This window comes from Ochotona curzoniae, unplaced genomic scaffold, assembly GCF_017591425.1.
Source record: "Ochotona curzoniae isolate NIBS_2020 unplaced genomic scaffold, NIBS_Ocur_1.0 contig_2723, whole genome shotgun sequence".
NCBI classification, from domain to species: Eukaryota; Metazoa; Chordata; class Mammalia; order Lagomorpha; family Ochotonidae; genus Ochotona; species Ochotona curzoniae.
Genome location: NW_024465573.1, coordinates 20,013,265 through 20,031,125, shown reverse-complemented (window position 1 = coordinate 20,031,125; position 17,861 = coordinate 20,013,265). Strand labels below are relative to the sequence as shown.

The following is a 17,861-nucleotide window of genomic DNA, read 5'->3' as shown; positions in this document are numbered from 1 at the left end:
ATCTTATAGCTGGTGCCCAGAGAAATCGACTGCAGACCATTGTAGATCTCTGCCTTTGAATGTGGCTGTGCTTAAATTGTCACAAACTGCTGCTTTAATGCTCTAAGTGGGTTGTGAGAAGCACACCAGCGTGCAAGGCAAGAGGGAGGACTCCATATTTCCAATCCCACAAAGACCATGCCATTTTGACTTCAATGAACATTCACATGCAGCAAACAAAGCAACATTTCTTTATATGGACCTAGAAAATATTAAAAACAAACCCTTTGCTAACCATATAGCAACAACAACAACAACAAAAACAAAAACCTGTGCCTGGCTAAAGATTTTTTTTTATGGGAATCAATAAGCTAGGATAATAATGTTCATTTTTCTTGCTAATATCAATATTGGGGTTGTCTTCATTAACATAATGAAGGATATTTTCAAGTGTCTAAGATAACAAAACTAAGTGAAGGATTTTAGTTTTCTTTGTCTTACAATTATTGCAGAAAGAATTAGTAAATCATTTACAATCTAGGGCTTGAATATTATAATGCCTGGGCTCAGCATGAATCCTGAATTGTATCACATTTATGCCATTTGTGGTTTTTGTATTTAGGAAAATATGATTCGATCCAGCTCAGTTTCAAATATAGAGAATAATCACAACATTTATAATAATGATCTGTTTGGGGCTTCTTTGTTCTTCTTATTATATGTTTATATTTGAAGATCAGGCAGCTGTTATTGGTATTCCTGGGGCTAGTACAATTGAAAGAGTTAATGAGTGGGTGTCAATCTCTTCAAGACCGAATATTCATGTAGCTTAAATTAGAGTATTCATATTTTCAATATTAAATGAAGAGGAGGTATCTATCTTCCTAAGGTTATGAGTTAGACAGTGAATTGTTTCAAGGTCAATCCAATGTTGGGAGCCAATTAAGATGACTGACATGGTGTAATAAGTCTTGATTCGTGGTCATGCAGATGGGATGAGGGCCTACACTCGGAAGGAAATTGCCAAGGGCCCCCGATATCACCGCATCGGTGATCCTTCACATCTGTCAACACCTGTTATGCACAAGACACTGCACTTGAGTGATTTTTTTCATCCTTTCACCCTCACTACTCTTTGACACAGGCATACCTATTTTATAGAAGACAAAATAAAGCTTTAAAAGCATAAAAAGTTTGTTGGAGGCTATGCACACATAGCCCACCTGCCTGGAAAATACTAACACAGACCTAGTCTTAATAATTAAAATTCAGTACAATATTGCTTTGGATAATGAGTAGGGTCAGTTCCTTTTCTTTGAGGTTGCTGAACTCAGGGCTTTCAAGCAATAAATGTAGTGTTTGGGTAGTCATTTCATTTTTAAAAATATGTAGATCTTTTTCTAATTGCAGCAGGGCTATTCTACTTGGTCACAGAATGGAATGCTTGGATTAATAACACATTCTGGTTAGTAAAATGTTAGAGAGGGAAACTACTAATATTGAGGAAGTAGAAAAATCATGTATGCTTCCTGTAAAGTAAATGTATACTTTCATTTTTCTTTGATGTCTCAGCAACATGTTGATGCTGCATCAGAGCTGTGTAGGGGCAGCATGGCCAAGACCAATTATAATTACCAAGGGAAGTAGGACAGCATTTCCTAGTGCAGATTTCTAGCTTTCACGGTCTTCTGTTTGCAGTGCTGGGAGGCACCCACAAGGTCTCCATCCCAGTCTTACACTTACAGATGAATGGTAGCCAAAGCGATGGACCCAACATTGTCCAGTTGTCCAGTGGCAGCCACGGAGTGACCAGCACACACAGTGAATAGTTTGGCTCTGCTGAGCTTACTCACCAAAGTCATACTGATCTCTTCCTATCTCATTGCACTCAGAATAAAACAAACAAACATGTGTCACCACTTGCTTTCTAACTTTGTTCATTTCCAAGCAGTCCTGGTGGGATGGCTCTTCCATGGATCTTCACTGCATTACCCTTTCTTCCAGGGCACAATAGATACACACAAAGGCCCTAAATCAGACCCGGCCAGGGACGCCCCTTTCTCTGAAGTTTCTCTTTTCTTTAACACACCTTCTGTTAGGAATAAACCATGGAGAGGAGCATTGACCAAGCACTCAACTCCAGCCTGACAATTTAACTTGCCAAGTTTAACTGAGGGATGATTAATCAATTATTTACTTAGCTGGCACAATTTTCCTGTCACTTAAATCATCTCTAATTTCAATCTATTATAATCCATTATCAGCACTGAGCCAAAACTCTTGATGCATTACTTGCTTATGAGACAGTTTCACACATACAGAATCAAAGCACTAAGTGTCTATTTACAATTACAGATAACGGATTGGTTCTTTTAAGATGTGGTTCAAGCAACACACTTTGCAGACTTTTATATTTTACAACTTTAACATATCCGGCGCCATTTACTACTGAGCAGAAAACCACCGGAACAATCTAGATCAATAGTCTATTTAATCTGGGAAAGTCATCATTCACATAGAATGGGATTTAATTTTTTTAACATCAATATCTTTTATTCCTACTTGTGTCTCAACAAAAAATATCTAAGTAATGAAATGACTGGAGATGGAAAAGTCAAATGCTATGTGTAAAACTTACTGATTCATAGTTTGGGGAAAAACAGACCCTCTGAAGGGATGGTTGCACTAGCTACTACAGAAAACTGAAGGATGACTGTTAAGTTTTCATGTACGAGAATGGCATTGCAGTTGTGCAGAACAACGACCTTATATTTTAGGAATAAGTTCCTTAGTTTTAAGAGATGAAATGATGAAATCTTTGGGAATGATGAGTTAGGTGTGATAATGTCTGCAACTCCCACCATGGTTCAGAAATATGCATATAAAGGAAACAAAATATTGACTTGAACCTAAGCTACTGGCAAACAGATATCCCTTCACTTCAATTAACACTGGCCTGAGGGGCCAGTGCTAGGCTTTGTGGGTTAAGCCTCTGCCAGTGATACCAGCATCCCATAAGAGTACTGCTTAGAGTCCAGGTTGCTCCACTTCCATTCTAGCTCTCTGTTAACAGCCTGGGAAAGCATCAGAGGTTAACCCAAGTATCTGTGCTCCTGCCACCCATGTGGGACACCCAGAGAAAGCTCCCAGACCCTGGTATCAGCTTAGCCCAGCCTAAATCATTACGTCTACTGAAGTGTGATAAAAAATCAGCAAAAAATGGAACCACTGGGGCATGTGTTTTCTCTAGTGCTTTACGTACTGCCTGAGATGTCTGCTTTGCATATCAGAGTACCTAGGTGTGGGTTTTGGCTCAGTCCCCAATTCTAGCTTCCTGATAATGATGGACACCCCAGGAGGTGGCAGGTGATGGCTCCAACAGTGGAACTGCTCCTGCCTAGGTGGGAGACCCAGACTGAGTTCCCAGCATCACGTGGCTTGGGTCTGACTGGGCCTCATGCACGCGGCATTGAGGAAATCAACCAGCAGCTGAGAGTTCTCTTCCTCTCTCTTTTAAAACTAAAAAATCTAAATGCAATCTGGTGATCTGGATTACAGATTTGATTCAGTATTTGAATCTTGCCTTAAGCACATATACTGGCTTGAGATACTAGTTCATGATACATGTACACAAATTATTAAAAAAAAAAAGAACACATATGTGTGTAAGAGAATATTCAAAAGTTGTTTACAGATGAAGTGGTCAAAATGTTTACAAAGTCATCAGGATTCATAATAACTGAACCATGCACTTATTTTAAACATATGAAACAAAGGAGATTCTCTCTCTCTCTCTCACACACACACACACACACCTGTCCAGTACCCAGACTCAGGCTGTGCCGGTGCTAAGGAGACTGAGCCACAGTCTGGGCTGCTTCCTGTAGGGCAGCTCTGGTGTCGAGAACAGGCTTCCTGAGAGTTGGCTGGAGCCCAGGTGGAACTAGAAACACGGAACTGTCACAGCCCACCAGGAGGAAGGTTTCTTTCTTTGCTTTAAGCCTAATGCAATGATTGAACTGAAAGATTAAACAACAGGGAGAGAGTGAGGAGGAAGGACAGATCTCTCATCCGTTGGTTTACTATCCAAATGGCTGCCACAGCCACATCTGTGCCAGTCCAAAACCAGGAGCCTGGAACTTCATCAGGATCTACCACCTAGATGGCAAGGCCAAGTAGCTTAACCTGATGTGCCCCAGTGCTGGCCCAGCAGAGGATTTCTGACACACTGGAAAGGGTAATCCTGACCCTGAAGCCTCTGAGTCTGTGCAGACACAGCGCCACAGGCTAGGAGGATGCAAGGAGTGGATTTTAAACATGTTGCAACTGGCGTAGTCCATGCAGTAGGAGCTGTGTTTTCTCTTTGTCCTGCTCAGCCTTGCAACCCAACATGCTATCAGGGCTCAGTGCCTGATTCATATTTGGCAAATGTTTGAGATCCTGCTGATACACTGCTTTCCCCTTGAGGTATTACAGAAGGGGTTGCACAGGTTTCTTCCTGAAGATATTTCTAGCTCTTAGATGTTACAGTTTTGTTTGCACATACCTCTTTCTTTGACAAGCTAAGGAATTCACCAATAATCAGTCTGGACTCTCTTCGCCAGGTTTAATTTTATCCCTCCCTACTTTTGTAGGTGAATCTCTAATCATATCAACTTAAATTTTTTCCCAAATAAGGGGAGCTCCTTTTTTTCATCTTTTTCCTATGATTTCTGAAAACTTTTTTTTTAACTGAAAATATATGCACAAATTTTTCAGGTAAATTCTGTTACAAATTTGCAATATTTCATTTTACCTGTCTCTAACTAAAGGTTTCAAATAATTAAAAAAAATGTTTTCACTAAGGCTTAAGGAATAAAAACGTAATTAAGGGCTGTGAATACAGGTGTGGATCTTGACAAGCATCAAGCTGATAACTGCATTATATTTGACGTCTCCTGTAACTTGACAGGACCAACAACAATAATTTCTTAAACTGAGTCAGCTTGTTAATGGAAGCTAGATTATTTTGTAAAAGCAATTTCAAGTGGAAAGAAATGGTGGAGGAAAACAATGTCCACGGGATGAAAATAAAAACCTACAGGATCTAAATCACGCTCATCTTTGGAAGTACCACTGCATATAGTATCATGCAATGTAACAACCTGTAAAAGAAATTTCGTTCCTCATTTTTGCTTTCTAAAAACACTTATTTGAAAAAAAAAAACATAGAAGACAGAGAGATCTTCTTCCACCCACAACTTCACTCTGTAAATGCCCACAAAAACCAGAGCCAGGCTCAGTTGAAGCCAGGGGTCTGGAACTAAGTTCACACCTCCCACTTGGGGGTCAGGGACCCAAGTGTCTGCATCATCACCTGCTACCTTCCAGGGTGTGTCTTAGCAGGAAGTTGGCATGAGGAGCAGGGCTGGGACTCAAATCTACAGGGTGCATGCATCTTGAATGCTGTGACAAACACGGACCATACTCATCTCTTTTACAAGAAACTTCAAACCAAGATCTGATGTCTTTTCTGCCAGGAACATTCAGTCAATCTTCTCTGTAGAATGCTTCCGAGTGACAATAATCTAAGATTTTATTTAGAAAACATTATGTATTCAAACAAGCCTCTCCAGTAAGTCTGGCAAGAAAGTCTTGTAAAACAGCAACCCTTGCTATCATCCCAGCAAAGCAGGCTAAACCTTATTGACACAATGCCCCACATGGAGAAGCATCATCCAAGAAAGGCACCTGCCTCAGGCCTTGATGTAAGAAGCAGCCTCCACACCCTCCGGCTTCACCCTCCAGGTCAGTAGGGGGTGTGGCCTTCTGGGATGGGTGGGGCATGGACCTCTCACAGGCTCCACCCTCTAGGTCAGTGGGGGCGTGGCCTTCTGGGATGGGTGGGGCATGGATCTCCCACAGTGGAAAAGCAGCAAAGATAATTTCTGAAGATTATATCTCACATTGAAATACTGCCACATGGAGAAATGCTGAGAATGTGGGTCGGCTGGATGATTAAATTCCACAAGGATTTCCGGAGTATGGGGAGAATACAATATTCCTCCAAGGAGAAAGCAGAATTTTTTTTTTAATCTCTGTGTACTGCCACCAAGATTAAAATACAGAAAGAAGCTATTTCAAATATTAGAAAGCTAGAGATGCAATGAAATCAAGTCAGGAGGAATTGTACAAGAGCCCAGACACTGCAGTATCCACATTCAAGGTGGCATAGAAGGCATATGTTTCATGTGTTTCTGTCAACAGAAGACTCAAAATGCAACACACACACACACACACACACACACACACACACACACACACCCCAGCTCAATTGTGCTGGTACTAACAGGCTGTCACTCTTGCTGTTGTTTGCTATGCGAGGTGTTGAGCTGTTGGGAGACCCCGGCAACACAGTGGCTCCCTGGGGTCCGAGCTGACAGGAGCCCCTCAAGTCCTGCTCCATAACAGATGTTGGGCTGAGATAACCAAAAAGAATAGGATATGTGAGGAATAGCAGCTGGGCCAGACAAATTCAACTTCCCACCTGCTGTTGATTTATACATTCATCTCTCAGACCCGATCCCCGTCCATGCAAAAATCTGCCAACATGTCGAGAAATTAATCAACGTGGGGACTGGGAGGGGGTTATCTGCGGTCGACTTTATATTCTTTCTGTAAACACATTTGCGCAGCAAAGAGACAGCTGAGCCGCACACCAGTGGCTTCCCGGTTCTGCGGTAATCACCCGTACACCTGGGACTCACACAGCCCACACGGCTGTTTTCCCGAGATGAGAATCTTTCCCCCCACCCCTTGGGTAAAGCTGGCTTTGGAAACTAATTAGATAGGTCTGTGTTTTTTTTGTTTGGCTTCCACAGTGCTCTGTAGGCCTGTGATTTGCATTTCTGACTTGTCCCTCCCTTGTTGCCTTTGCTTTTTCCTTTTGTCTGAACAGAGAACAAGAATGATTCCTGAGCTTGGCGGTCAAGCGCACGACTCTTCAGACTGTGTGTCGCTGTCTGCGTGGAAAATCCAAAAGCTTTGTCTCTGCCAAACAACCTTTATCCTAAGACCATTTCCGCTCAAGGAAACACTCTCTAAAATGTCTAATTCCCTACTGTGATTTCTTCTAAAGTTCTAATTAGTTGTGCGCAGTAATGAATTCTGCAGATTGCAGTGTTTCATTGAAAGCTTTCAAGGTACAGAAGCCTAATAACGAGTTTTGCCCACCATCAGTCCTTTTGAGATGTAGGTTTCATATTTTGGAAGACGTCATGTATCTTAAACACAATCACAGTGTTGAGTTGCCAAGTAATATTTGTTGCTGAATGCCATCAAAATGTCAGATTAATGAGTAATTAACGACGGATGCACATAATGTTATTTCCTTCTTTCTCTGCAGAGGCCAAGAACATAATGGAGAATCCAAGTCAAGAAACATCTTGCGACAAATGTGTTTTCAGGGTTTCCATTTTAAAATAACCAGGTCTATAACTGTCTTCTTTTAATGGTCAGCCAACAGCTGCGTTTCCAGATAACACAGGGCACATAAAATATTCATGTTATTTAAGCTGTCTTAACATTTCAGTCATATTCTCTGATTTTCTTGACTTGAAGGAGAAAGCTCGCCCCCTTTTCTTTCTTTTAAGCAAGGCTTTGTTCCACCTTCACCCTTCTTCTGTAATATCCTGATTTATGGCCATTACACTATTATTTTTTATTCCACATCTCTTTCTCAACCTCCTGCCTCTTCTTGGACTTAATTGAAACTCGACTCTTCCAGGCACACTGCCCAGCTTCTCCCCTCTTAGAAAAGATCTGGGGCTCTTCTCTGCCTAGTCGGTGTCAGCCATGACCTTCCCCTGGCATCCTCTCTCTGTGTCCTTCCCTGGAGTCCTTGGGCTCCCCACTGGCCATACACACATACACCTGCTACTCTACCAAACCTTTCAACTTTACTGAACTCCCCCTAAGTCACTGAATCCAGGTTCCCTCATTTTATTTTGTCCTTCCCTTTCATCACAACAGAAGGAATTCAACATTCATGATTTGGAAGCTGCTCCCTTACAGCCCAAGGCTCTCTCAGTTCCCAGCCGCAGCTCACTCTGGCCATCTCCTCTACCCACCACTATGCCTGGAACACAGACCACTGAGGCAGAAATCAGAGGAACCTCAGCAGAGCTGGCTCATTTCTGCAGCTAGCGAGCTGTCCAGCCATCACTTGCACAGGTCTCCTAGCCTGCCTAACCTGGCCCTGCAGTAACTATTTTAGCTTCTTTCAGTATCTGCTTGACTTCCCAGCTCCCCTACTCACTTGCCCTTTCTTCCTAGGGACCACCTCCAGCACTACCAAGAATGGAACTCTTTCCCCCATGTGAAGACTCCACTGAGAAAACCACCTGTCAGCCACTGTCCCCCGCCCCTCCCACTCAGCCTAGAAACAAGACCCCTTTCCCTGACTCCAGGTCAAGTCCTGGCCTATTTTTATGTTACCCCTTCTGCAGTGTTCCTGTCACCTCCTCCCAAGTGACTGCTTCAACAAATAACAAAGGCTCAATGCCAAACCAGATTCCTTTGTGTGGCCATGCCATCCTTCCACTCACTCTTGCACCTCACTCCACCCTTTCTTGCTTCATTCCTTGTTCCTGTGTTCTCTAGCTGCAAGCTCCAATTTTCATTCACCCTTTTCCCTAACCATCCAATCTAGCTCCCTTTGGCATCACACTTACACTGAAAACTGCACTGCAGTTGTTCCAGGGACCTGCTTTTTGGAACATCCATTAGAATTTCACCATGTTACTTCCCTTCAGTTGTAAACACTGCATGGATGTAAGAATCCTTTTAAAATGCTTTAAGAACCAGAAGTAAACAGAAACAACGTCTATCTGCAACCCCCCACCTCACATATCCCATAAGACATCTGGAGTTAATTTTATGAGGTGAGGCTGGGTCATGGCAATTTTTAAAAAGATTTATTTTTATTTATTTTTATTTATTTATTTATTTATTGAAAAGACAGATACTAGGGAGAGAAGGAAAGACAAGATCTTCCATCTACTGGTTAACTTCCCAAGTGGCTGCAATAGCCAGAGCCAAGCTGATCCAAAGTCAGGAGCCAGGAGATTCTTCTACGTCTCCTGCATGGGTGTAGGGTCCCAAGGCATTGGGTCATCTTCTGCTGCTTTTCCAAGCCACAAGCATGGAGCTAGATGGGAAATGGTGTAGCCAGAACATGAACCAGCACCCACATGGGATCCCAGCACTTACAGGGGAAGAATTCGCCAATTGAGTCATTGTGCTGTGCCCCATGGGAACATTTCTAAAGACTCCCTAGGACATTGGCTGTACTCAGCACCAGGGTGGGCTCTGTTCTGACTCTTCACTATGCACTTGCAGAGTGCCTCTGCCTGGGTTCCAGGGGTGCTACTTCCCCTTTGCCTTTCCTGACCCTCTGGGTGACCCTTTTAAGCTGTATTTTTGGATGTAGAGATTATCCCTGTCCCTATTCCAGAGCTTGCCTCTAGCCCAAACCTAAAACTCAGATTTCTGGACAGACTACTGTGCACTCCTCCCTGTTTGCATATTTTGCGGTTTCCAACTGTCTCTTCTCATCAGTCGCATCTCCCCATTCATAAACATTTTTCTAAAAGATTTACTCTTTAGTTGTGAAGTACAGCTACAGAGAAAGAGACAGAGATTTTAAGTGTACTGCTGGTTCATTTCTCAGATGGCCCCAACAACAGGATTGAACCAAGCTGAAGCCAGATCTCCCACTGGGCTGGTAGGCTACAACTGCTTTCCTGGATGCATCAGTGTGTTATCAGCAGAGAGCTGGATTAGATGCTAGGCAGTTTGGACTTGAACTTGCACTCCAATATGAGATGGCGGTGTTGCAAACAGCCACTTAACCCTCTGTGCCACAGCGCTGTCCTTATGTGTCTGTCTTTATGTATCATTTTTTAAAAATTCGTTGAAAGGATGAGAGATGGGGTGGGGAGAGAAGAGTTAAGAGAGTGTGGGAAAGAGAGCAAGAACAACAGAGGGAACAGAGAGACTTTTCCATCAGTTGGTTCATAACTCAAATGCCCACAATAGCTGGGGATGGGTCAGGCTGAAGCAGGTGGTGAACACTCAGTCCAAGTCCCCAGTGTGGCTGGCAGGGACCCAATCACTTGAAGGTAGAATTGGGAAGGAAACCGGAACACACACACACCCAGGTACTTTGATGTGAGATGCAGTCATTCCAAATGGTTTCTCGATTAGTATGCTAAACATCTGCCCCTCTGTGTTATTAATTTCAACCTAAGTACATCACAATACATGGAGACAATGGAACCGCTGCATACTGTTGGTGGCCAGGCACATGAATACAGCAATTATGGAAAACTGTATACATATCCTTAAAAAAAAAGATAGGGATGGATGGGGAGAAAGAGAGAGAGAAAGAGAGAGAGAGAAAGGCTGATTTACTATACATGATCTACCTATTCCCCCTCTGGGTATTTAGCCAAAAGACTTGGAATCTATTTATTGAAGAGGGAATTGCATTACAGCATTATTCACAACAGGTAAGTCACAGCTAAGTGCTGGCATCAATCTAAAGTGTCTATCAACAATGAATGGGTGAAGACCATGTGGTGTATGTATACACTGGAACACTATTCAGTCTTAAAAAGGAAGGGCATTCTGTCATTTGAAACATGGATGGATTGGAGAACATTATGCTAATAAACCAGGCATAGAATCACAAATGTCACATGTTCTCATTTATGTGTGGGATCTAAGACAGCTGAAATCATAGAAGCAGACAGTTAGATGGTGATTAGAGACACTAGAGAATGAAAGAAATGGGGAGATGGTAGTGAAGTATCCAAGGTCTTAGTTAGAGAGAAGTATGCAGCTTGTTTTTCCTTTGAGGCATATCAAACAGAAAGAAGAATATAATAAATAATTGTGTATTTCAAAATTGCCAAGAATAAAGCTTAAATGTTATCACCATAAAAATAAAAAATATTTGAAATGATGGATATGCTAATTAACTTGATTTAATTATTCTGCATTGTCTCCACAAACCGTAAACATACACATAAATATATACAACTGTAATTTGTTGATTTACAACATAAAAAATAAAATTTAAAAGGAAGTCATCATTTTTTAAAATAATAAAGTATACTAAAAATTGAACACATTAAGTAACCACCATCCAGTCTCATTTACTGCCAAATTAATGTGAAAGTAAATAAAACCACAAGAGAGATTTATTGCATTTTATCAATTGTACGAACTTTTGGACACACACAAAAGAGGTACTCCCTAGGCCCATATAACACACAAGAAAACCTGCTTTCCAACCTCCTCATTATAGATGTTCGAGAAATAGCTGGCACTGGATTTCCCAACAAACATTCCGATCATTAAATTGACTTGTGAGTATTAAATCATGCACTGCAGGCAGATTAGGTATAATGCAAGACACATCTAATTTCCAAGCAGAGCACATAGGGATATTCACCAAGCACTATTTAGAAGAACATTTGCCAAGCAGTTTCCACAGCCTCCAATGTCACTGACCAGCCTGGGTCAAGAGTCCCTTCCTAGCCTGTTGCCTGCATAGGGGCCTGTGGCCTCTTCATTGCTCTGGTATCTCATAAAGGTCCAACACATTACACTTGCTACAAACCCTGCTACAAAGTCTGTCTTCCAGCCCAAGAACCCAGTCTCTAGGCAGGTGTTTAGTTTTGCAAGTAAGGCACCATTACACCAGAGTGCCTGAGATTAAATCCCAGCTCTGCTCTCGATTGCCATTTCCTTGTGGTGCACATCCTGGAAGTCAGCAAGACTGGATCAAGTACTTGGGTCCTGTCCACCCATCTAGGAGACTCTGACTGCCCAGTTCCCTGTTTTAGCTGGCTGCAAATATAGCTGTTGCTGACATTTGGGGACTGGACCAGTACATGGAAGATCTCTCTTGAGACCACTAATATTGCCCACTAAGAATTGTGTTCCTGGTGCTTTTTTTTTTAAGAGTCAGAAGGTTAGTTTTCTCCTCGTTTGGTTATCCAAAGGTGAATCCAACCTCTACCTAGATCTATCATTCCTGAAGATCTGGGATTGTAGTTTAGCTGTGCCAGCTCCCACAGCCTGAACATCAGCAAAACCTCCCAGCCATTCACTTCATTAGCTCCTACCCCTGCCACAATTCTCACAGACTCCTAAGCACTCAAGAGAACACAGGGAAGCAGCTCCTTTCTGCAGCAAAACTCGACACCCATCACGGGCCCATGGCACCACAGGCAGCACTCACCTTCACCCGGCCCAGCATGCTTAGCAGGAAGCGAGCAAGAAAAGGCAGAAAAGGGTATTTCACATAGTGCCTGCCTTCATCTTCTTAGTACAAAAAATTACAACCCAACAGGCTTTTTCCAACTACAGAGCAGTAAGAATTGATTCACAACCAATCCTGAGCTCACATGATGGACAGGAAGTAATATATATTACAACAACACTTGCAACAATGTATTGGAAGAAGAGCATCCTGAGCATGGAATGTTAATGGAGGGAGAACATGTGCTTCCATTGCCTTCTACCCCAAATTTGTAGGGAAGACAAAGGATACCGGGTTACCCAACAGAGGGTAAGTATTGGTCAACCACTGAGCCTCCTGGTGAATGCTGAGCCCTAGGGAAGCACCAACCCTGAAGGGTGTGGCTATGCAAGAAACAGTAATAACTCACTTTTAGAATGGATATGCACAATTCATCCAGTGACAAGATGTGCTGGGATATTTGCACACCCATGTTCACCACAGCAGCACACACATAGCCAAGAGATGACAGTAGCCCAAATGTTCCTTAGCGGATGGAAGGATCAAGACAAAGGGCATACACACAACAGATTATTATTCAGCTTTCAAAGGGGAAGGAAATGCTGTTACCCACAAAAATATGGCTGAACCTTGAGGAGTTTACCCTTGGAGTGCAAAATCAGGTAGTCACAAAAAGACATATGCTGCAGGACTCCACTTACATAAGGTATCTAAAGCACAGCAATGATTGCTAGGGGCTGGAGGCAATGAGCAAAGGGAGCACGTTGTTTAATAGACATAACAAGAAGTTTTGGCAACCAGTTGCACAACATTGCAAATGTGCCCACAGTACTGAACTACACCGTTAAAAACAGTGACAATTTGGTATGTGCTATGTGGTTTCTTTTTAACTATGAGAGGAAAAAAAGGCAAAACAAGACAAAAGGCAGAGTACTGTGTCCCCTGTCATCACACATAAAGCTCAGATTGCACTTGCTTCAATTTTTCTTATATTACTTCAAAGCATGTAGACAGAGCAGTGCTAATGCTCCTCTCACTTTTACCTATAAAAATTCTGGTGCTGATGAAGCATAACTGGAATGTTTTTTGTGCTTGTGGGTGACTGACAAAAATTCACACAGGCACATTCCTCTCCAGCTCTCTGTCTCTCTGTCTTACACACACACACACACACACACACACACACACACACACACACACACTCATTAGGCTTGAATGCCACACAACACCAGGCCTTAGGAGACTTGGCATCAATCAGCTAGACTCACAAAAAAGGACACCCTTACAACGCATCACCTTTCTCTTAAAGAACTCCCTGAGGTCACACTGCACCTGCTTAGCCCTTCACTGAATTTTGCAGTTCCTTACCTTTTTGATGGTAGGTGAGAAAAATGAAGGAATTCCGGTGCAATTGGACACAGCCGCACATCAGCAGGTTGCAAAGGCAAGTGCAAAAGAAAAAAGGAAGAGAAAACTGTTAGTTCATATCCTTAGGGAAAAGGACATGGTGTTTTCCTAAGTAGCATGTATTTCATGAAGAGCACGGCAATAACACAACAAGGATATTTTAGTACACAATGACACCCTTCATAAGAGTCGCTTTCCTCCCTTCATAATTAGAAACCCATAGCTTCTGGCGGAGAGAACAAAGACTCTTGTACATCTACTCAAGGACTTTGCTTCTGAGCTTGTCTTAACTGTTGATTCTGTTACAGAAAACACACAAGAGACCATTTCTCCCTCAGCAATGCCTGACATTGGAGCTATCTGAGCACCGACTTCTCTTCAGAACCCAAGAAAAGAAACCCGTCCTGTCGACCTAGATCCAGCACATTGGCAGCGACACTTGTACCTTCCCCAATGTTTCAGAGCTGTGACCTGTGAGGCTAATAAACATGGCCCCTGGAAGAGATGCCTTGCAGGGAGATGGCTTCTGTTCTGTAGGTCCAGAGGATACCCTCATAGGCATGGGCAGGGCCTGTGCTCTCATTCCCATCAGAGCTGTGCTGCTCTCTCACACACACTAGCTCAGTCTCAAGCTCTCTCTCACACATAATCTCAATCTCTCTGACCCACAATATCAATCTCTCACACAATCTGAATCTCACACAATCTCAATCTTTCTCTCACACAAAAGCTCAAATTCAATCTCTCACACAACACAGTCTTAATTTCTCTCTCACACACACACTGAATCTCAGTCTCACACAATTTCCATCTTTCACAATGGAATATCACTCCCATATATAATCTCAACATCACACAAACTCAATCTGAACCTCTCTCACACGATCTAAATCTTTATCTTACACAGAAGTTCAAAATCAATCTCCCTCAAACTCAATCTCCTTCACACACAATCTCAACCTCTTTGACACACACAGTCTCAATCTTTCTCACACACACGCTCAATCTCAATCTCACATAATCTCACTCACAATCTCTCTCACACACACAATCTCAATTTCATGCAATCTGAATCTCTCTTACACACAATCTGAATCTCACATACAGTATCAGTTTCTCTCTCACACACATAATCTCAATCTCATACAACCTGAATGTGTCACATACAACCTCTCTCACATAGAAGCTCAAACTCAATCTCTCTTTCATAATCTCAATGTCTCACAATCTCAATTTCTCTCTTACACACACAAATTCAAACTCCATCTCTCTCAAACACACAATCTAAGTCTCTCTCTCACACTCAATTTCAATCTCACTCCCAGATACAATCTCAATCTCTCCCACACACAGTCTCAATTTCTCTCAATAATCTGAATCTTACACACAATGCAGTCTCTCACACTCAGTCTTCATCAATTCTCTGGGCAGCTGGTGTAACTGAAAAACCAGTATGTTTCTCTTTTTAGTAAACAGCATCTTTTGTCCTCCTCATTTGAACAGGAACAGGCATAGGACAGACGGCTCTGCCAGGCCCTTGGAAGTAGTTCCCTTGGTGTGGCAAAGATGGTGAATTTTCTTCCCTTTCTTCCTATGGGATGGTTTTACTTTGTGGCCCAGGCTCTCTACAAGCACACCATGGGCACATGGCTGGTTTATGGGAGAATGTGGTATGCACTATATCCACGACTGGCCCATAGAAGCACCTTCTAATCTTCTCTCTGGTTGCCAATGGGCTGACTGGCTGCTGATGTCTGGGATGAAAGCACCAGAGCTCTGCTATCATGGGTGGCTGAGCGACAATATGGATCATAGCCTATCCTGCCAGACTACTGATATTTGTGAGCGTGGGGAATTGGTGTCCATCATGCTAAGTTACCACAGCCCAGAGCTAACCCCTTACAGTAGTCCCCATTAGCTTGACTGGCACACCCCTCATGGCTCACTTCCAGATCTCAGTTTCCACTAGCTGCCTCTGCATGCTTTTAACAAATCCTCTTAAAGCTCATCTGAACACGTGTTGGCCCTCACAATCTCCAACTAACAACGCTTTGAAGAGAATGCCCCTGGGAGCCCAGGGAGTGGCCTGGCCCACATTGCTGGTACAGCAGGTGGCTTTGTGTTGCCCCTTGCACAATACCCACAGAAGGGCTCCTTGACAGGGCTGGCAACTTATCACATCAGCTGGGTTGTCTGCCTCAACCACGTATAACCATGAGAAAGACAAACAGGCCTGAATTATATTTAGAAGGAGCATAAAGAAGAAATTCCTGACAGCAACTGGGATATTTTGGATCAGACCACAAGGTCTGATGATCTTCAGAGCTAAATATGAACTAAGAGACAACTGTTGCCAGTTGGTTTTGGTTAGGCATTTATGGGCTGTCCCTCCTGTGAATTTCATACTAAGGAAGCAAACTTCTCCAGAGGAGGGAAACAAAAAGAGAAAAATGATTAGTTTTCCTTGTAATCTACCCTAGGCTGCAAGGCAAAGGTTACTATGAATGCCAGGTTAAGAAGTTCAACAATACTACCATTCTTCCTTGGAAACAACATTCACATATGGCCTACAAAGCAATAGATATAAGCTTATAAAACAGCCACGCCCAAGATTACATTTGCATGATGTTATCAAAGATGTCTAATTCACTTAATACAAAAGTGGAAGGCATCTTCAATGAAGCCTCTACTTCAATGGAATCAAAGCTGTGGGAGAAGGCAAGATTTAAGCTTTATAATCCCCATCTTCATGTTGTTTACAAACTACTACTAGAAGTTGGGCATAGTATGAAACATCCAATAAGATATTAGTACAAATGATATCCATAAAGTTAGCAGCAGGCAAAATTCTGTCTACTATTTATACACAAGTTGCTTTGTAAACCTATGGAATTTGATAACACCACTGTTTCTTGGCACTGTCAAGTCCAGTTGCTCTTTGATGTATTTCTTCATTGATGTACATTACTTTCTATCATTTTCTTTATTTCTCATTTAACAAATGTGCTAAGCTTCATGAAGGCAGGGATTTTTGCTATTTAGTTCATGACGACAACCTGTGCCTTGCACAATGCAAGACACATGAATGAAAACCACTCGAAGGTTCTAAACACAGACGTTCACAACATATAAGAGTCATGTTCCTAAAAAATTTCTTATCCACTCATGAAACAACCCTGCTTCTTCAGACTCTGCTTGAAAAAAATCTTAGGGCTCCCATAAGTGGTCCCCAAGACTAGTAGGAAGCCTTCAAAGTCATCAGGCTCTTCAGTGTCAGGGCAAAGAGGCAGAACTGTAGATGTCCTGGGTCTACCCTGTATTCCTTGTGGTTATCTTTTTATTTGAATTAAAAATGATATCACCTAGAAGGTCACCCTAGGTACCCACACATTCAGTCATTAGAACTATTCATGCTGTTTAAACATGGCATTAACGCAAGAAAGTGAGATTATGTGTCCTATAGAAAATGTTTGTGTTGTGCAAAAACAACAAAATCTGGAGCTAAAAGGCAAATTGGCTACATCACCAACATAGTTGTTGAACTAGAAGGCTCTGGAAGAACCTCAAGGGCAAAATGATTAAAGCAGTCTTACCCTTGCCACTCAGCACAAATCTTCTTTATTTAAGATGTCCACAATACTGCATAGGCTCATAAAGAAAAATCTTGGAACAAAGATTCCTGCCTCTCTTCTAGCAATCTTCATGTCTGGTTTTTTATTTTACATCTTGTACTCCTCTGGTATGTGTGGGGAAAGCTCAACTCTAAGGAGTTCCTGCAACATAGCACTACATTTAATCACTGGACAAAATGCACAGGCCTTGGCCTTGCTCACTCCTTGTGCTCATTTCACAGCTGTGACTGAGTGGGTGTTTCACAGGGCGGAGGATGGCTGCTCATATGTCTCGGTCACTGTCACGGGCACAAAAAAAAGAAACATTCTTGTCTATAGAGTCTCCAGGAAACAGACCAAGAATCTCATTATACTGAAGCCTAAGCCAATGGATGCCTAGAGAGCTATCTCAACACACAGAGAAAATTATGCAGACACCAATCTGCCAGGGCGACAGTTTAATTTTCAAAAGCAAACCCTGGCCCTTAGACTCCGCAATAATAATAGATTTTTATTGAAAGTATCTTCATTGTCAGACAAAAAGAATCCTCTTC

The 17,861-nt window shown here is 42.3% G+C and overlaps 1 protein-coding gene across 6 annotated transcripts in view; it reads right to left on the bottom strand.

The window, feature by feature from the left end:
- The window catches only part of NCAM1 (neural cell adhesion molecule 1), a 296,800-nt gene that overhangs the window by 112,791 nt on the left and 166,148 nt on the right, over nt 1-17,861 (bottom strand). Inside the window, exon 1 of one of the 6 annotated variants that reach the window (XM_040977258.1) lies at nt 13,658-14,040. The exons of the other annotated variants lie outside the window; for them this stretch is intronic. Coding sequence (XP_040833192.1) covers nt 13,658-13,718 — 61 coding nt within the window. The 5' untranslated portion in view covers nt 13,719-14,040. Of the gene's footprint in view, nt 1-13,657; nt 14,041-17,861 lie in introns of those variants that run through there. 6 annotated transcript variants of the gene reach the window in all.